Raw genomic sequence first — 21,139 nt, forward strand, 5'->3', positions numbered from 1 at the left:
ACTTAAGGAAAATCTGCATCATTTCCAATAAAAGTTAAAGGTTTTTAGTACTTAATGGAACACATACGAAGCTGATAAGCTAACTCACTGATATTGAGTACTACTCAAATGCTACATGGAATATCAACTGGTACACTGGCAAAGCAGCAGGGTAGCTGCACAAGTGTGTAATTCTTTCATTGTCCACATCTGTCCGTCACTGAAGGGACTGGAAAAGCAAGTGGAGGGGCTTCCTAGCTTGGAACTGCAAGCAAAAAAGTACACCACCTCCTGTCTGGAGACTCATCATCTGACTCCCAACAGCAGCCTGAAATGCCTGTGAGCTTGTTGCCTTAGCGCTCTTTCTGCCATCAAGAGAGACAAGCTGGTCTTTCTGGCACCCCTGTCTGCCCAGGGCACTCACCTGGAGTAAGGACTGAGGCTCCTGTTGGTAAAGTAATGGCACGTCTGAGCTGGAGCACTGCTGGCAGCACGCTCTCATCCCGCAGAGCGGGAATGACTCACAGCAAGACCCAGAAGGGATCCCAGTTTGAGTGTCTGGCACCAAGCCCACCTGTGGTTGGTGGTTTTGTGCTGAGGTCTGGAGCTCCCTCCCCTTAGTGTGAGCCCTGTGTCCAGAGGCAGCCAGATAGGTCTATGCTTCATCCCACATCTCTGCCGTCACTGAAGGGCTCCCCTCGCTTCTTTTGTGTGGCTGACCCCCACCACATCCTGTAAATTGTGTAGTTCCTGCCTACCATCCTAGTCTACCACTGGGAGCCCAACTTGCCTGACATAAACAAATTCTCCAGTTATGACACCCTAAATCCTAGTTTTCTCTGATCTAATCTGAGGGAATGGGTTGAATATCTATTGAAGATGAGGTTTCATTCTGCAGATTATAGTTTTACCTGCCAGTGTGTTGCTGCCCGCCAGCTGGAGTGCTTGTTTCCTGAGGCAGTTGCTTCTGCTCCTTGATAACAAACTGACAAGTCCCAAGTGAATCAAGGCAAATCAAGACTTTGTTTTTTCTTCCTGGTGAGCTCTGGGTAAAAGCACCAATGGCACTGATGGCTGGCATGGGTGGTCCAGCCATTCTTCTAAAGCTGGCCAAAGTCCTTGACCATCCACCAATTTTTTTTGGTTCTGATTTCTGCATGGTTCTATATTATATATATATAAGTAAAAGTCTCCAGTGGAACAGTACCAGGTCTCCTATGCATTGTGTTATTATGAATTTATTTTTTATCTTGACACAACAACTTTAAATAAAATAAAAGAAGGCCTCCCCATCCCCCCACCCCTTTTCATTTTATTTCTCATATCTACACAAATGGAAGAATAATTTTATAACTTTCTAAATAGAGGACATTGTCTCCTCTGAAGACTACTGTTATGCTTTTCTCTATGGTTTTGGGACATTATCAAATAAAACATAATTTTAAATTTTGTAATTTGTCCCTCTTGCAAATCTTTGTACTGTGGATCATGATTATAATTATGATAAATAAAATTCATATTTATGATCATAGATCTTGGAGTAAACTGCCAGGTGCAGGGTTGCCTACCATTGCCAATTTGTTGTCTGTTGTGTTAGAAAAAAGGGTGAATAACTTGCTTCTGCATATTATAGAAGAATAAACCCTTGGATTTAATCACAATTTAAGATAAAAGGCATTGATTATGAAACCGTTCTGTTAAGAACGTAAATGTTCCTGATTTTAGTTAGTCTACACCTAATATTGCTGGCTGCCTGATGCTATGCATTAGGAGCTATATTGTATGATTATAAATAATCTTACTACTACTTTGCTTCCTTTTACTTCTAGGGTATGCATGAACTTTTAGCTCCCATTGTCTTTATCCTGCATTGTGACCACCAAGCTTTTTCACATGCCAGTGAGGCTGCACAACCAAGGCAAGTATTGTGTTCTATTTGTGTAGTATTAAATATCTGCTTTATTAAAAAAAAATAAATGGCTGTACCAGATAATAACTGATAAATCAATACTAGGAATCGTTGCATCCTCATGATTTGATGGGAATGCCCTTATTTCATCTTCTCTACTACAGCTTCTCAAAGGGGAATTAAAAGTATAGACATTGGCCCCTTCACAGATACTAGCTGGTTAAAAAAAGGAGAAACCTAAGGAAGGTTACATACCTACCTACCATCTCATTTTTATTGCAAAAAAGTATTTTGGTTTTGTTATTTCAAAGAGGAGACAGATTAGAAGACTACAGTCACAGAATACGTTACCAACCCTGTTTCCTCATACCTTAAAAGAGAAAAAAAATCAATGTAGACAGGTTGTTGTTGCTAGTATTTCTTTCCTCACCTGCAATGCTGTAGCTGCACTATCTGACTATCCTTTGACTTTGTAGTAACATGAAGTTTAGCTATTGATTCTCCATTCCACTCAAACTGTGTGTCTGTGCACATGTGATCATACACATATGTACAAAATACTACTTCACACATGGTTGCCTGGCAACCAAATTCAGGTGCTTGCTTTTTTTTTTTTGGCCCTATATGTAAAGATATTAAACAAAATTCAAAAACACTTGTTGCCTCTTTGTATCACTTGTGATATTTACATCATTGCTTTTCTTTTGTCTTTTTACACTGTCTTTTGGAGTTCAGCAGTGAATAAAAGCCATTTAATTACCTGTACTATATAATACAACCTCTGTTAGCACCCCTTAAGATGATTGTCCAAAGGCATTACAACGGAGATTGTTTACAAGTGTGTGTTTTGATTCAATGTCTGTCCTTAGATATCCTGAAATTACCTAGAAGATGCTGTTCAGTGCCAAGTAACTTAAATAACCTTATGTTTTGGCAGCATTCTGTTCCACCCCCACTGAAAAAGCAGTGCTAAGCAGCAAAGTAGATGGAAAAGTGGTCCTGTCACTGATTAATTGCTGTTAAAGTACAATAAAAATACAGGCTATTAAAAGAAAATAAATTCATGTTTTGATACTGCATATTTGACCAGTAACCATATTTTTTTTTGTTTGGGACAAACAGTGATAGATTGTGCAGCAATCAATTATTCTAGATCAAGCATATTCAAATAATACATTGTGACATTCAGTAATTTGTTATTTGGAATAATTAGATGGTTACTTCATTGTAGTGCAGACAAGGCAGCTAATTTGTTTTTGATCTTTATAAAAAGGAAAGACTTCATTTGTTCAATGGATTTGCTCTTTTTAATTAAAAAGGCTAGTTTTCTCATTTGCACTGCATATGAAAGTTGGCTTATAAATACATAATAGTACATGCAGAACACTGACCAGAAATAAACATTCACATTTGGATTGTTCACTGTTGCCTTTTTCAGCGAGGAAATGAAAGTTCTTTTGAATCCTGAGTATCTGGAACATGATGCCTAGTAAGTTTTAACAACTTCCTTTTCATTTAATTTGCTCTTATGTACAATACATTCTTTAACACCAAGTTTATGGGTTTTCCCCCTTCAGTGCAATGTTCACACGTCTGATGAAAACTGCAGAACATTGGTTTTCAACTTTTGAACATGACAGTCAGAAGGTAAATATTGCTCTAAAATGTATTTCTTGTATTTTTAAGCAAATGTGTTTTTTAATATGATTGAAGTAATTTGAAACTAATAAGGCATCCTTGTTGAAACAACTTAGTCAAAGCAAGCTCAACCAAGTTAACATTCTGTAGAGTTTCTTCAGAATTTGGTCATAAGCACTTGTTCAATGTCTTCTAGTTAAGAGCTCCTGTCTGTTTAAAGACCACTTGGTAATCAAAAGCCAAATGTACACAGATTCTCCTACATATGGGTGATGTTCTTTTGTAGCATCTGAGATAATGCCTGTCATAGGCACACCTATGTGCCCAAAAGCTGTGCACATTATGTTAAATAAATGCATATAAGCAGTGTTTAATGGATTGATTGTTTTAAATTTTTCACAATATAAAAAATCAACTGTGAAATCAGAACTGTAATCATAGACTATACGTCAAAGGTCAAGGTGCATCTTTCCTTGACTTTATCACTCCATTTTCTTACTTTTTCTCTTCTTGATCTCAGGGTATTAAAAACAGAGGAAATCTCTGTGCTTTCACATCTCCTGTGTAGCTATACAGACACTACTGTATTTAGTAAGTTGCTTCTTTTCATAGAAATATTTTTCTGTATCCTGAGTTCAGTTCTACAGAAGTCTTTGCAGTGACTTTCTAGGGACCATCTAGTCCTTGCCTGTAACCTGTTGTCATGCATGAGGGACAATTCCCTCAGTAAATTGTTCAAGATTTCCTTAGAGTACTTTTTTCCTTTCTCTTTCCCTGTCTACATTTGTCTTTTTATTGTTTTTAATTCTGAAAAAGATTTGTGTGATGGAGTGTATGTAGAAGGCTCTAGTAAAACGTAGCTGTATTACAGGTATTGCCAAGACTTTATTATATGCTAAAAGAGTTGTCCTCCAAATTTTGTTCCAACTTTATTCACTTCAGCATTTTTCACATAGACCATGGGGTAAGTATCTAGAGTTATGAAAAAAATCATAAGAATTTGGCTGGGTTTGAATGTCCAGGTGTGCACCAAAACCTATATTTGCAAACTGTAGTTAGGGAGTACAAGTTTTAGAGGCGATTTTGTCTGTCTGTTGAAGAAAAAGATGTTCACCAAAGACTCACATAAAAGCTTCTGTTTCCTTTAAATGTTTTTGTCTGTCTGTGTATGTATTTTATTAAACGTGGAGCATTGACATCTTGGCCTAAGCTCTCTACAGTTATAAATTACTATTTGAATTTGGGTTTTTACATAGTTCTCTGTAGCTAAGGATAAGGCATATGAGATACAAATTTTATGAACTTATTACGTAGTCACTTTTATTCCAACAACAAAGCCTTGAGACATGTTTCTCCCGAATGTAGCTTTTCAGAATTCGTGTATTCAAATGTATTTGTTCCAGTTTCTGTGACAGAGGTGGTAGAGTCTCAGGCTGAATTTTATTCTGGTAAATAACTAGGTCTGCTTACAGATTTGCAGTACTTGGGTAGAGGGTGAAAGTTTACATTGCCCTTTCCAGTCCTTTTGTGGCATAAAAAATTAAGAATGCAAAGTGCATGGATTAATATCTAGTTGTTTGTTCTTGTTCTTTGCAAACATGAATAATCTTTAATAATCCTTTCTTGTACATATGTCTTTTACAATCATGACTTGTAGTGCTGGCTACATAATAAAGTCTGAAACTTCACAAAGGAAGCAAGGAAAGCTTGTGCTTCCTGAAACATGGTACATTTTATAGCTTCTAACAGTCGGTTCCATTACTCACGATTGCTTCTCCAGCTACTCCATTCCCTAGTGGTTAATGAGAGAAATCTGTCCACAGTTTATACATGTACTATGTCCTAGCCTTTCTTTACTGCTGTAGCATTTGTTTCCTACGTGCATGGATATATAAATTGTATTAGTATCAACTGCCAGCCATTCCACTTCGTGTTGTTGTAGGTAATGTTTTGTGGCAGAATTTGGTGACTGTTCCTAATGCTCAGATCTGAATTTTTCAGCTGCATTTCACTGATATCCATGTTTAAAATGTTCTCAGAGGTGAATCTGATGCTCTTCTGTAAACAGAATAGCACATCTCAGAGCCATAATTTTTCTGTTTATTGTGAACCTCATCCCTTTGGAAATGATCATTTATATTTCGTGTTAGCAGTAGATGGCTAAACCCATGCACTCAAAGGCTTCCTGGGACTTAGAAGCTCACAAAAAGAAAAGTGGGTGTTTTGTCTCATGTGGCAACTTAATATATAGTGATTATGGGCAGGAGCACAGTATCAGATTGTCCACTTGGCTTCTGTGCTTTAGGCACAGGCACTGAGTCGTTTCTAATTAACTATCTTGACAGCTTGGTTGTATTAGTTTATTTGAGCATTTTTCTGTTTGGGCTGTTTCTTTCACACTAGTTGATGTGATTTTTTGAAGCAATTTCAACTGACTACATGGATTGTGGTTTTTCAACCAAATTGTGTGAGAGGATACAACAGTCATACCATATGCACTCTAGTCATTCACTAAGCTTCTCAGTGGGGTGCACCAAATTAGGAAGCATGGTCAAGGCATTGATTATTGATTACAGCTGGTGTCCCCACAGATTTTGTCATGCTTTGAAGATTTCTGTTAATGGGGTTAGTTTCTGAGATGCTGATGAGCTGCATTTTGGTGGATACCATTTACTTATCTCATGCTTTTAAATATGGCAAGCCAGCATATATTACTTGATGCACTTAGGCATGTTGATAGTCAGTCAGTCTGACAGTCAGCCATGTGTCAGTGCTGCATTATGCCAAGGTGCACAAATGCTGCAAGTGACAAGTAACTCCAGTTTTGGCACTTCTCCGTAAGAGCAAGCTTGCATTAGTTTTGATATTTAGAATCTTCTGGCAATTGAGTCAGTGGTTAAGAGTCTGTCTTCTAATTTTGTAAAGATGGCTTTAAACCCACAGACAACTAATGATGTAAAAGCTAATCTGAGTAAATAGCTAGTCTTCTCATATTACAAATTCAACTAAGTAGAAAGATGCTAATTTTTAGATTTCCATACAAAAATCTGTGCCTATTATCAAGAAAAAATAAAAATACAGATCTTTTGAGTCATCAGAGTTGTGAGTGCATGTAGTAGTTTAGCTGAAATTGAATTAAACTGGAATAAACCAGTATAAAGTTCATACCCTGTATGTGCGCCAACTGATGGAACATGCACAGCCCACGAATACAGAGAGTTCAGACTTCTGCTTTTAGTTTCAAAGTAAATTGGTATGTTTGCAAAAAATTCCTGTAGACTAGCATTTAATGTTAATGTCATGTTACCGTATCCATATCATACTTTAAGACTGGTTTCTGTATAGGTTTCTGTATAGGTTAGAAGGAGATTCGTGTATTTTTCAGTATTTTTCCTTCTGGCATGTGACAAAGAAAATAATGAAATGGGTCTGAAACAACAATAGGAAATAGCCATGCAATGAAGAAACAAAAATCAGGGTGAAAAGACTGGCCAATTTTGTAAAAAAGAAGTTAATGGAATAAGTAAAAAAAATAGAGGTAAGAGAAGTATCCTTTCCCAACATATCTGCATCTGTGAAGAACTTCAGTATTTATGCAATTACTCCCTAAGATGTTAGATGTTTTATTTTAAATTTCAGTTTGATAGAACAGAAGAGATTTGAAATGGAATTATGCCCTTTTGGTGAGCTTTATTAGGCAGTCTGAGAGAGCTTTTGTCAAGCGATATTTTAGGGCACCATAAATTAATGTGTCTTGGTACCACAACAACATGGCAAAACCACCATGCTGTAACACACACATCAGTCCCTTTGCTGCAATTGATATGGCAAAGAACAGTTAAGATTTTAAGATACAGTTTATAATCAATCATATCCTTCAATAGAAACATTTTAGCATGACAAGCTGTAGGCAATCCAGGAAATTATTGGAATGCCTCAATGACAACTTCTTAAGAAAAGAAATTGACAACCCTACCAGAGGTGATGCAGTATTGGACCTGATGGTCACAAATGCAAGTGAACTCATCAGAGATGTCAATGTTGAAGGCAGCCTGGGCTGCAGTGATCAGTCACTAGTGCAGTTCACTGACCTAAGGGGTATGAGGTAGACAAGAAGTATAGTCAGAACTCCAAATTTTAGGAAGGCAAGCTTACAGCTCTTCAGGGAGTTAGTAAATAGGACCTCCAGGGGAACGGCCCTCAGGGACAAAGGAGGAGAACAGAGCTGGCAGATCTTTAAGGATGCTTTCCATAGAGTGCAACAGATCTCAGTCGGGCAAGGTGGTATAGGAAATCAGGCAAGGAAGGCAAGAGACCAGCATGGCAGAGTCAAGACCTGCTGGTCAAAATAAAAGGCAAGATGGACCTACATAGGCAGTGGAAGTGGGGACAGGTATCATGGGAAGAGTATAGGGATGTGGCCTGCATGTGCAGGGATGAGGTCAGGAAGGCCAAGGAATAGCTCGAACTGAATTTGGCAAAGGATGTAAAGAAAAAAAATAAGAGCTTCTACAGGTATGTAAACCAAAAAAGGAAGGTTAAAGAAAGCATACCCCCCAGTGAGCAACAGTGATGAACTAGTAACAACAGTCAAAGAGAAGGCTGAGATTCTCAACAACTTTTTTTCCTCAGTCTTCAATGGCAACCCCTCTCCTCACAGCTCTCAAGACGGAGACCAGGGAGATAATCCTTCCCACCATAAGCAAAGACAAGGTTCGTGACCATCTAAGGAACCTGAACATACACAGGTCCGTGGGATCTGATGAGATACATCCCGGAGTCCTGAAGGAATTGGCTGATGTAGTTGCCAAGCCACTCTCCATGATATCTGAAAAGCCATGGCAGTCAGGTGAAGTCCCAGGTGACTGAAAGAAAGGAAACATCGCACCCATTTTTTAAAAGGGTATAAAGGAGAACCCTGGGAACTACTGACTTGTCAGCCTCACCTCTGTGCCTAGGAAAATCATGGAACAGATCCTTCTAGAAGACATACTAAGGCACCTGGAGGACAGGGAGGTGATTCAGGACAGCCAGCATGGCTTTACTAGGGGCACATCCTGCCTGACCAACCCAGTGGCTTTGTACAATGAAATGACTGCATCAGTGGACAAGGGAAGACCTACAGATGTCATCTATCTGGACTTCTGCAAGCCCTTTGACACTGTCCCATACAACATCCTTCTCTCTAAGTTGCAGAGATACGGCTTTGAGGGGTGGACTGTTTAGTGGATAAGGAATTGGCTGAATGGTAGCATTCTCCATTCCTGGAGACATTCAAGGTCAGGCTTCTACAGAAAAAAAAATAATCCCTTTCTTTGTTATTGAATGTTAAAAATAATGTACTTTTCACTGTATTGAACCAAGTGAATTTGTCTTCAACAAGGAATGAACTGTAATGAAGTCTTCTGAAAGTATTAACCTTTTGACCTTGATAATTCTTCTTTATCAATATACTCAGCAAAAGAGCAGAAAAACAATAACTGTTTTTTAAACTGAAGTTTTTAGGTCAGAGAGCCATGATGACAGATTGCAACAGTCATTGCAAAATCTTATCTTCTTACTGTTACAATTTTCCCTCTTTTATAACTTTTACATTCCTGGTAGTTGAGTTTCCCCAGTCTTTCACTTTATACGTTTGACTTGTTCTTTTTACTTCACATCCTCCTTTTTACATATTTCCTGTTTGGTGGAGTTCATTACTTGCTGCATTTGTTTCTAGCATTCAGTCTCTTTTTCAATAATACTTCACTGTTTTGTAAGAAGAACAGATTTTAAGTGCTGTCAGGTTCAAGGATGCTAATACTCCCTCCAGTAGTTTTCTTGCTCTGTTTTCACTTGGTGTGTGTCATATTCTAGATCATGACATAGTTTGCACAACCTTTAGGTGCCAGCAGTTACCTTCTAACTGTCACGTTCATCTCAGTGTTCTATTTCTTTTTTGTTTTCAAAATTTTCTGATTCTGTATCAAAATTCTGTAGATGTTGAGGTACAGCCACCAGATATTCTAAGCAAGGGAAGCCCATTTAGAAAGGATTGTTCAAAAACAAGTTATTACCTACTTGGTAAGCAATTTGTAGTCCTCTGAGGGCCTGTATTCTCTACTAAGTTAGCATTCAGCTGCTTTGCTGTGGACTGACTAAGACTGCTGATATTTAAGTTAAAATAAAGCTGTCAACACTTTGTCAGAGAATGAGAAGTAAAGCACACATGTAAAAGATGTGCAGGATGAGGGAATGAACCTTGGCATGCCTGGGAAGGGGAATCCCACAATACCTTCCACTGAAGTGGATACTTGAAATTCGTATTTTGCTGGAAAATAAACTAGGTAATAGTGTTTTATGTTTATTTGGAAACCAATGATTGCTGTAAGACTTCATGGGTGTTCTGATTTCCCCCGTTTCCTATGTCTGCAGGATAAAGAAGTGATTATTACACCTATGCCGTTTGCAAGGCCGCAGGACTTGGGCCCATCTATTGCTATTGTAGCAAAGGTAAACCAAATTCAGGATCATCTGCTGAAGAAACACGATATTGAGCTGTACATGCATCTGAACCGACTGGAAATTGCTCCACAGATTTATGGACTGTAAGTATTTGCAAAGCATTATTTAATTTCATTCCTTTTGCCTTTATTTCATTATACTAGGATGTATTTTTTCCTTAAATTTAGGATTAGAGGCTAAAAAGAAGTACTTATCTCTTAGAACTTGTTCAGTTGGCAGCATTACAGTAAATGACACCCCAGTGTTGTGTCATTGGTATTCCCAGTGCTGATAAACTCTGTTCAGCTGCATATTGGAGAACTTGACGAAGACTCCCAGTGCAGGAATGAAGTACATATTGAATTGAATACATATTCTACCCATGGTTTTCCTGTAAGGAGAAATGGGATAATAAGACATAAAGAAGGAGAGGTGGAGAAAATTGAATTATTTACTCACTGAATGGTTTATTTATTTAATTTTATCACCACTTCAGTACCAATGAACTTTCCCTTATCACAGTAATGGGATTTTGGATGCTGGTAATACAGGTGTGATGGAACATGTTAAAAGTTAAGGCAGGGAGATAATAAAGTGTCTGTGTGTGGTGTCAGCCCAAGTAGTCCTTCTTCCATTAAGCTGGCTTGGATCCATTTAGCTGGTTGTGTATTGTGCACCCCATTCCAGAAGGCTTATTGGGCCAGATCCAACTTTGCATGATGCCTTGTCCATATGTTTGCTCAGTATTCCATCCAAACCAGTTATGGCTGCTATTGTCAGTCTGGGTCAATACAGAGCGTGTAGCTTGGATGAACCAGGAGTAACTGTGAATTGACTCAGGTTCTGAGGAGGAATTTTGCCTTCATTGTCTGGAATTCTAGACACGTGATTAATTTTGATCATTCCTTAAAGAGTTGGCAAGCCATATGTGCAGTTGCAGTGACAGAAAAATGACTTTTTTTTTTTTTTACTTTTTGCAATGATTTAAAATAAGATTGGCTTTGCCTTAAAAGGAAAGAAAGAAGAAAAAAAGGTTTCATTTATAGGTGTGAATTTCCACATGTAATTCTGAATTATATTTAACAACTCAATAGAAAATGTAGAAAGGAGGGGAAAAGGTGGCTGTGTAAATGTCAGGCCATAACTGCATTACTGAAAATCAAAGTCTAATTTGATGTTATAGTAAAATGGAAAAATGCTGTGACACAGTATGCCCTCAAGAGGTGAGCTGAACTAAGACTAACTAGTAGTCCCAGACTTAAAAATAATATATATAAGGAAGATACAAGTAATTCTAGAAAATGGAATTAAAAAGTTTTGATAGGAATGGGTTGCAGGGAGAGGAAGTATAAGCCAAATAAACTCAAGGTATTAAAAGTATGAAAGGACTGTTTGTCCTATTACAGTATTTTTTGCATAGTGTAAATTTGTTTCTTTTCTTAGTATCTTCACTAGTCTGAAAGAGAAGGCAAACATCCCTAATAAACGTCAGGGGTAGTAACAAAGAAGTAGGCAATATAAATATCAAGGAAAACAAAAAGTCAGTGTTTCTTTTGTATGAGGCTTATGAAAACACACAGAAAATAAAATAAGATAAACCTCAGAATTTTGCAAACAGATATTTTGGGGCAAAAATAATTTGTACTGTTGTTATTCACTTCAGTATAAGATTTTGCCTGTAAGAGAAATAATTGAAAGAAAAAAGAAGACTTTAGCTCAAAACATAACATCATAATAGAAGAACGGTGCCGTCTGGTGTGGCATAAATAGAACTGAATCTGAATAAAGAAATTTACAGTTAAGAGAATGAATTATGAGAAAGAGCTTCAGGCTGACTAACAGGAAAACCTTACTAACAGGGAGCTGTTAGACTGTAAAATGATATATCAAAATTAACAAAGCAAAAACCATCAGAATATTTTAAGACAGGCTTTGAAAAGCTCTCAGAAATGGGTAGTATCATAGAGAATGAGTCTGCATTGGCAGAAGAGGAAAGTAGGTTGTCTGTGAGGTCATATCCTTCTCTGATTTCTGATTTAATATAGGAGAAAATGAAAGGGAAGGGAACATGACTATGTTGTATTATTCTCACCTGTAATGATGTCTGAACTCTTTAGAATAGTAATTTCTAGTAGTGAAGCATCTGACAGCCTCAGATGCTGGATCTTTTCCTGTATGTAACATTTATTGAGCTAGAAACAGCATTTCTTAAACAATAATAGATTATTAATAATTGCTAAACGTAATTCAAGCTCAGAATTAATGTGAACTTTTTGTTGAAATTTATTGTTTTGCTGAACTGTGTTGGATTTTCCAACATCAAATATTCATATGTGTGCCCTGATACAATTCCCTGAAGGAGTTGGGGCTGTTCAGCCTGAAGAAGAGAAGACTCCAGGGGGACCTTATAGAGACCTTTCAATACCTGAAAGGAGCCTCTAAGAAGGCTGGGGAAGAGCTGTTCACTAGGACATGTAACAATGGGACAAGGGGTAATGGTTTTAAGCTAGAGAAAGGTAGATTTAGGTTGGACATGAGGAATAAGTTCTTTAATATGAGGGTGGTGGATCACTGGAACAGGTTGTCTAAAAAGGTGGTGGAGGTCCCATCCCTGGAGACATTGAAGGTCAGGCTTGATGGGGCTCTGAGCAATCTGTCCTTGTGCGAGATGTCCCTGCTTATTGTAGGGGGGTTGGACTAGATGACCTTTATAGGTCCCTCTCAACCCAAGGCATTCTGTGATTCTCTGTAACTCAAAAAATTTACAAATGGTGAAAGGAAGACTGGGAACTTCCTTCAAAAGTTATTAGGGTATTCCTGGAAAAGCATATCAGCACAAAAGTTTTGTACTTAGTGGCAGCCTTTCCTTGCCTGAACAAGTTTTACAATTTAATTTATTAAGTTTTAATATTTTAAAATACGTTATTTTATACTTTGCATCCTTCTATATCTTTCTGGGGTAAGGTACAAACGATTCTTACTTGCTGTTTGTGTTTTCATACAGTTTATTTTAGTCTTTGATGTTTGCAAATAGTCCTTTCATTTTTGAAACACTAGGGAGATTGGTGCTGCTGGGAGTTCAGGTACCCTAGTCTGTTGGTCATTTCCGTGTTCAGAAACTGTCCTTTAAAATAAGATGTGGTTGCACACTTCTTGAAACTATGCTAAGCTGCTTACAACTTTGACTGGCATTTCAGTACCTATGGTAAGACTCATGAATTTTGGTTGCTGTTCAGTAGTGCAAAGTTTGTGTGCCAGTTTTGTGGGAAGGTATACTCCTCATAGTATCCATCACATCAATTTGAAAAATCTTTCGTTTTTCTTCATCATTTAGTCCTCTGCAAACTGTGGTGTCATTAGCCACAGCCTGGTATGCCAGGATGCATGCTGGGAGGAGCAACCAGTTCAGAAGAAATCTTCTGTTCTGTGAGTTACTGTCATTTTGTGAAGTCTTAGCCCAGGGGTGTGGATTTCTTTATCTGCCACAAGGCATCAGTGAACAGACTTTGCATTACCTGGCTATCTCATTTCATTGCTGATCAGAAAGAGAACCCTATTTGGTGTGGCAAGGTATACTAGGGTCCTGGCTATGCCATATACCTGTGCTCTGGTCTTTCTACTAGGTGTCATACACAGCAGCAGCCTGAGCAGAGGAATTTCTGTAGCTGGAAATTTTGTGAGACCACATATTCATTCACTTTCTGTCATCTGCTACATATCTCTGTGATAATTATTCAGCTGCTATTAATATCAGCCGAAATGGAACCAGCAATACAGAGATAAAGGCTTTGTGTCTTATTCTTCAGTCTTCTTCATTTGCCATGTCTGTAGCTTGTTTTTAGACCCTAAGATAATGTTTTGCAGAATGACATTGTTCCACTTTCCTGGTAGCACTGCCAATTGCATACAGTCTAACCAAACTATAATAATTATCTAATCATATCTAATTTTCTACTTTGTAAAGCAAAGCACAAGAATGGCTTTAAAATAAAATGGAATTGATTACATTAACAGTTCAGTGACACCCTCCCTGATAATAAACTTTTATCTAAATAAAAAGAAAAAAATGATTGAACAAAAGATTGCGTACTCTGACGGGTTGACAGATTGAATATTCAGTTAAATTGTAAAATTAGATGAGTTAACAATGATTAATGTCCTAGATTAAATGGTATTCTGGTGTTAATTTATTTGACCCTTGCATCTAATTCATGTTAAAGTACAAAATAATTACTGCAAAACCGTTGTGCAATTTCTGCAGTGGCCAGTGTTTGCTGTGGCAAATTAAGCAGGTTGTGCTCTCAGCTTGAGAAAGGACGAGATTTGAGGAAAGGCTTCATATGTTTGTATTTAAGGACATTTAATTCCATTTATAGTAATTTGTAGTAGAGGATTTCTTTTATATTTAATTGTAAAGATGAATCAATTGGAAAACTCCCACATAATACCATTATTACTACTTTATTTTATGTAGTGAGGGTTTCAAAGTGAATTATATTGCATCAAAGGAAATTCTCATAGAACTGCATGCAGAAAGTACAGCCAGATCATGTAAATAGGTGTGTATAGAAATAGTGGACATAAAGGTAATGACAAGGCATAAGTGTAAACAGCTTTCTTTAAGAATAAAAATTAACTCCTTGCATAAACTCACTGGCTTCTGCATTGGAACACTGATAGTGGTATTATATTGGTTAAGCAAACTCTTTCTAAGCACATACCCAAAAGACAATAAAGTGCATGGGAAGTGAGTGTAAATATTTCATGAGAACTTAATCTCAGTACAAAAAAAGTCCTTCTTAGAACATTCAGTGCCAATGACTTTGCCTCCTGCTGCCACTCTGCTTTATGAGTATCGATCAGATACCCAGGCACATCCAGGGGCAGTTTCAGACCTTTAGGCTGATAGCACAGTTATAATTCAGGAAGAAGCCTATTTCATGAAGCAAAGTTGGGGGGGGGGCGGTGGAAATAAAGAGAAGGATGCAAAGTAAGTAACAGGGTAACTGGGCAAAAATGTAGATTTGAAGACAGCATTGGAAAGGTTATGTTACAGCAAAGTCAACAGCAGATGTGCTGCTCTGCTATTACTATTCTTAGTTGCTTTGCTTTGAGCGCTGCTGTGGGGCATCCACCTGTTTTAGTTTCTCTCCCATGCCATTCTGGAACCAGGCAGTATTCTTTTTTGTAGCAATATTGGTCTCTGGAGGGAGAATTTGAAGGATTTCACCTGTGCAGTAAAGGAACAAAATCATATTTGTTGTATCCAGAAAAATAATAATAATAAAAAAAAATCCCACTAGTCATCAGAATTAAGAAATCTTCAATATATCCAGAAAAAAAAAGTAGATCAAAGATCAGCCTTGCTGAGGAAAACTTTACAGATCATCTATGATGCCTGGGTTTATTATGAATTCTCAAACTTCACCAAAAAAATGAGCAGGATGATGTAAGACATGGTCCAAACCAATTAAAGTTCCCCTGTAGTTTTTAATCCAGTGTAATCAATTTGTTGGACAGCAGTTACAATGAAAGCAACTTTTGCGCTCTTGTGCATTTCGTAGGGTAACCACCCATATCTGGTCTTGCTATTAAAATAATTTGGTATCTACTAATAGCTAAGACTAAGCAATTACAGTGTCTTCCTGAACAAATTAATAATTCTCATTTGAATGTTCAGGACCAAGTTAATCCTGAACTTAGTAACTGGTATTGCTGTTGATTTCCTCTAGTTATTTTTTGTTTGACTTAAATATAAAACAGATTTTAATGGCACATAAATCCTAGCTTCTCTGACAGTAGAAGATGTTGAAGATTTAATGCTAGATAAGCAGGCCTTCCTAAAAAAGGTTACCATTCAGTGTTGGTCCCACAAATTAAGATGAGATACAGTCTACTGGATTTTTAGGTAAAGCTTGTGGGGGTGAGTCAGACACCTGAACACTTTACAACAAATTCCATCTTGCATAGTGAAAAAAGTTTTGTAAGAAGCAGCCTGTAAGTTCAAGTTGACAGAAGAGAACACTTCTGGAACTAATTTAGAAAGCTGCAATGAACTTTGATGGAGAGAGGGGTTGTCTTACCTGCTGCTGGCATACCAAATGCATTGCAATGGTTGACTAATTCAAAGGGTTTGCTATGTGCAAATAAATGTGGACAGTTCCTGAAGCAGAAAGCAAATCCTACTTAGCTCCAGAAGCTGCTTTTCTTTGTTTATGAAGTGAGGCTACTCACCATTTTGCATTCTCTTGCTCGTTGCTGAGTTTCTTCAAAAAAACATTCTGGTTCATTGATTGAAGAAATGTATATTTCACTTTGTGCTATTTCTTGTTGTGTATTAGGTTAAAAATTATAGTGTGATTAACTTGCGATTTTAACCATTTTCCTGACTGTCACAAATATATTTTAGGCTTACGTTAGACTTAAGATTTTAGCATATACATAATGTAAAAGGCCATTCTATAAACAGAACGAAGGATTGGTTGAAGTGTCAAAAGTGTTCATCTGAGTTTTACTCTCCTGCCACATAATTATGTGCTGAGATGGTAATGAGTAGTACTGGATGGCTGTGAGGATGGAATGCAGATTTGTCATTATGTTGCTCCTTGATGCAGGTGATGTGCTTTCCATATGAAGTACAGGGAATTATCTGGGAAAGAAATAAGCAAGACAGCTTCCATTTTGACTTGTGTCATATAGCCTTAAAAAAAAAAAAAAGATAATAATTCTGGTGGCATTAAACATAAGTAGGCTTAAAGACCAGTGGATTTTGAATTGAATAAATCTTCTGAAATCTATGATAAATTTACTATTAATATATACAGTGTTTGGAAGGCTGTCTTTGTCTTTTTTTTTTTATTATTGTAGTCAACATCTATTGACTATAAAAGCTGAACAACAAATGGAGAAGGTCTACTCTAGTTAGGCATTCATGGTGTCATATCAAGTATTTACTTCTCCTTTGCTTTCTTTATACTTGAATCACATCAGCTGCTGAGGTTAACCAGTGCTGTTTAATTTAGTGCATTATTTTGTTTCTTTCAGTGACAGAGAGCTTAGTCTAGAAAACTCATGTTGGAAATTGGTACAGAAAAGGCAGTAAGTGAGTTAAATAACTGTTGCAGAGGGTGATTATCTCAGCATATGCCTAAAAACCAAAACTGTGCTAACATGCCCATGTTAACGTGATGTTAGTAAGTAAAACACAGCACTTGAGCACTTCCTGACAACCAAAGCATTAATTGAAAATAATAATAATCTGGGCAATTCTGTGGACAACTTATATAATTAAAATTATACGTTCTGAGTCTTCTCTGAAAGTTGTTTTATTGGGAGTTCTTGAGTTGGATAAATACATGGTAGCGTTGGAATTATGGGCAATAGGAAAAGATACTGCCCTGAAAAAAATAGAGCTGAGTGTCCTAACTTTTAAAATGAGTGAGCTGAATAGTGGTTCTTCATGACCTTGTGAACTTCTTTCCAACATCTTAGTAGAGTTATAGAAGCTTCAGCAATTAAAAAAAAATCTTGTTCCAAATAGGTGCATGCCTGGGGTATTTTTTCTAGTTCTGATGTTGTTTTGAACGAGAATTTTTAAAAGTATCCTATGAAATATTAAAGCAAGCCAGTGTATCCAAAGAATAAAATCCATTAGCACAGGTCACAGGAAGAGGTTGCTCAAGAGTGGTGCTGTTAATTAGGGTGCACAATTCTGTGTAACTTTTGCATATTGTATGAATTCACAATATTTTAGTCTAGAGTAAAGAATGATAAATGTTGTTTGAGAACATTTCTAAAAATAGAACTATTTTACCAAACTAATGCTGTAAAAATAATGAGACTATTTCATCACCCCTTATAATAAATGTACTAGCACGAGCCCTAAAGGTTAAGTTCTATAACATGAAAGCCTCTCACATTCTGGCACTAAAAGAAGAATCTTTGCATAGCACTGCAAAGTAGAATTGACGAATGAAAAAGAACAAAAACAGACAACAGTAGGAGGTGATTTCAAATACCTGCTTTGAAATCAATGAATGAATCACACTTTAATTTTTACAGAAAGCCAAGGATGCTGCTTTTCTATTTTCTTCCTTGTCATTCAGTATTGAAGGCATTGACAACAGGACCCAAATTCTTTCCAAATTTCAGAGGAGCAAAACAGCAATCATCCGGTGTAACATCAGCTTCCCATGTCCACAAGAGAGCATCTGTTCTTACAGACCTCTGTGTTGTCATTATGTAATTTTTAATGATCTGTTTTTCTTTACTCCTTATCGCTTTATTTGAAATCAGGGCCATGTAAGCATGCTTTCTCTGATTACCTTTATATACATGTTCTTGTCCTTGAAGTCTGAAAAAATGTCCAATGCAGTGATCTTTGAATGACATACAAGCAATATATTTTCTTTTCTTTTTGTTATTGGGAAAGGGGAGAGAGAAAAGAAATTTCATATTTTCTGCCCTTTAAGTTCATAACATGATATAAAGTAACAAAATTCTCACTCCTTCTGTTTGCTGTTACTCCTACCAATAATGCTACCAAGTTTTAATTAACAGAGATGGAGAAGTTTGTAAAAAATATTTTGATACTTTGGCTCAATCTGTACACATAGCCGCATGTGCAATATAGCAGCAAAAGGCCCGTGTAACATTTTCTACATTAAAAAAATATTGTTACAGCGCTTAAATAAATGTTCCAGACAACAGCTAAAATCAGCCCTTAGCTGTTTCCAACTTACATCGATAAATGTTGTGTGAGCTGTTGGAGTCTAAGCTTGGGCCTCATGGTTTACTCCATTTCTCCTAACAAGTACATGTGGAATGACATGCAAAATCAGCAATATCCAATTTTGGTTTTCCTTAATGAGGCAGTTAACCTCATACAGTATATGGGACCTCTTGAATCAAAGAATTCTCCTTATTGTTGTATTTATCTATGAGAGAAATCACAAAAGACTAATTGGGCAACAGAAGAAATAATTCCCATAGCAAGTTTGCAACATGCCAATGTGATTAATATCTAGATACATTAATGGTGACTCCTTTATATTCATATAGACTGAACAGCAGAAAAGATAACAGCAGCTTTGACCTTAGCAATATTAGTATTTATGATTTGACATGTTACATGTATTGAAAAAATTCTTTTAAATATTTGAAATGGAATTCTCCTCATTCTTATTCCAATAACTAATCAGAAAAACCTTTTTAATGGTGTAATCCCATATCCAGGAAAAGTACTTAGTTAAACATCCTGCTTTACTGTACATCTGAGCTCTGGGACTCTCCTGCCGAAATGTATCCCCTGATTTATCTTCTGTCTAAAATATTTCTTACATTATGACTCCATGCTGCAGCCTTTGATATTCCCTGTGACATCATGAGACAGCTGTCTTACATTGTGTTTAAGCAGTACTAAACCTTTAAACTTTAAACGAATATTTTTCTTCTTGGAGGTATAAATAGAATATGTAATAAGCATCTGTGGGATATGCAATTAATGCCACTTGTGAGGAAAGACCTTCATGATGCTCTTGGGTTTTGGCACTCCTAAATTATGAGCTCTTTACTACACTCATGGGATAAATTCCATATCCCTCAGATGCTTATTATGTATCTTCCATCTCCCTTAATTCCTATTATCTGGATTAGTAGTTGTTGTGATGTTGAAGTTTATGGTAATTTTACTGGGGTGGTTCTCAGTAATCAATAAATAAACTTCAAAAGTTTAGTAATTTTTATTTTCTAGCAATTCCGGTGCGTGTAGTTGTAACAATTTACATTCAATGCCAGTTGGATATACCAAAAATTTTAGTAAACTGTACACACTGGTGTATCCATTACCTAAATTTCAAAATCCAAGCAAATACATAAAAGCAAACTATTTCAGTTGCAAAGAATGAGCTGATTTGCAAGGTTTTGAGGTGACTGAGACAGGAGTATTTCCTTTAGTATCTGCAAATGTTAAAAAAACCCTTATTCGCATTTAAAAAAAAAAATGTTGTGAAATGACAATATTATTAATGTTCTAGTCACAGTCATTATCTGGAGAGTTTGTTAAACTGGTACAGAATGGCCTGGATTAGTTATCAACTCAGGAGCAAGTAAGATTTTTAAAAGACTCAATAAAGTCCAGTGATTAATTGTTACATATTCTGATTCATGCCTATCCCATTTTATCTAATTTAATAAAAGTCTAAAATGATGATTAATCCTTTCACACCAGCAGTTGCTGGTACATCCATTATATGTCCAATCTGAATTTCTCTGCCAAGGAGTTAACTACTATTTTGAACTTGGTTTGAAAAATATCATTATAAATTTCATTAACCTGATCATCAAATTTAAAAAAGTCAACTCGTAAAATCCATTACTACATATCATGCATCAAAGATTAAAAACTGGTCCTCAGTGGGCAGGGATAGCCAGGATTTAATTCCCACAGCATATGTTTAAAGTGCTCATATGACATTATTGTATCTGTAATTATCAGAATTTTATGTTTATTAACCCAAGTGAATTAAGAATCTTGTTTTGCGTAAAATTTAGCATGCATGTTAAATTGACCATTAATTCAGAGCATATCAATGTATATGTATTTACTACAAATGCAAAGATATTTGTTTAGCATATTGTAATAATTTTAGCCTTTAGAGAATTGCCTTCCTTTAATTTTTCCATCTCGGATAACATAATTTACTTCTTCAGTGCATCCAGTTGGCCATCTTTGTGTGAATCCCCACGGGTGACATTGATTTCAGCCTTACTTCAAGTGCTCCTTCTGGGGGACACTTGGAGTATTTCATGTTTGCACAATATCTCAGCTGTAACTGAGCCTTCATCTTCAGGAGGACGTTTTTCCAGCTGTAACACGGTTTGTTCTTGGCTGCTGCCTGGCCTCTCCGTAGCCAGATATCCCAGGGAGCTGCCTCACTAAGCTGCACCTTGCATAGAAATGGGAACAAAGGATTCAGGAGGGGTGTATTGATGGAAATTCAGTAAGCCCATGAAAAACAAACAAACAAACAAAAAAAAGACAGGCCGCCACAGAGTCCAGGGAGCTCTTCTTTCACTTCTCCTTTTTGGCTAACGGGGATTTGAACCCGCGTCCCTCTGCCTCTGCAGCGG

The 21,139-nt window shown here is 36.9% G+C and overlaps 1 protein-coding gene across 1 annotated transcript in view; it reads left to right on the forward strand.

Moving 5' to 3' along the window:
- TBC1D5 (TBC1 domain family, member 5) overlaps positions 1–21,139 on the forward strand; it is a 190,943-nt gene that overhangs the window by 57,642 nt on the left and 112,162 nt on the right. Inside the window, exons 8-11 of the mRNA XM_010007533.1 lie at positions 1,809–1,897; positions 3,327–3,377; positions 3,466–3,535; positions 9,941–10,113. Of these exons, the coding sequence (XP_010005835.1) occupies positions 1,809–1,897; positions 3,327–3,377; positions 3,466–3,535; positions 9,941–10,113 (383 nt within the window). The remainder of the gene's footprint in view (positions 1–1,808; positions 1,898–3,326; positions 3,378–3,465; positions 3,536–9,940; positions 10,114–21,139) is intronic.

This window comes from Chaetura pelagica, unplaced genomic scaffold (genome assembly GCF_000747805.2).
Source record: "Chaetura pelagica isolate M959 unplaced genomic scaffold, ChaPel_1.0 scaffold10, whole genome shotgun sequence".
NCBI classification, from domain to species: domain Eukaryota; kingdom Metazoa; phylum Chordata; class Aves; order Apodiformes; family Apodidae; genus Chaetura; species Chaetura pelagica.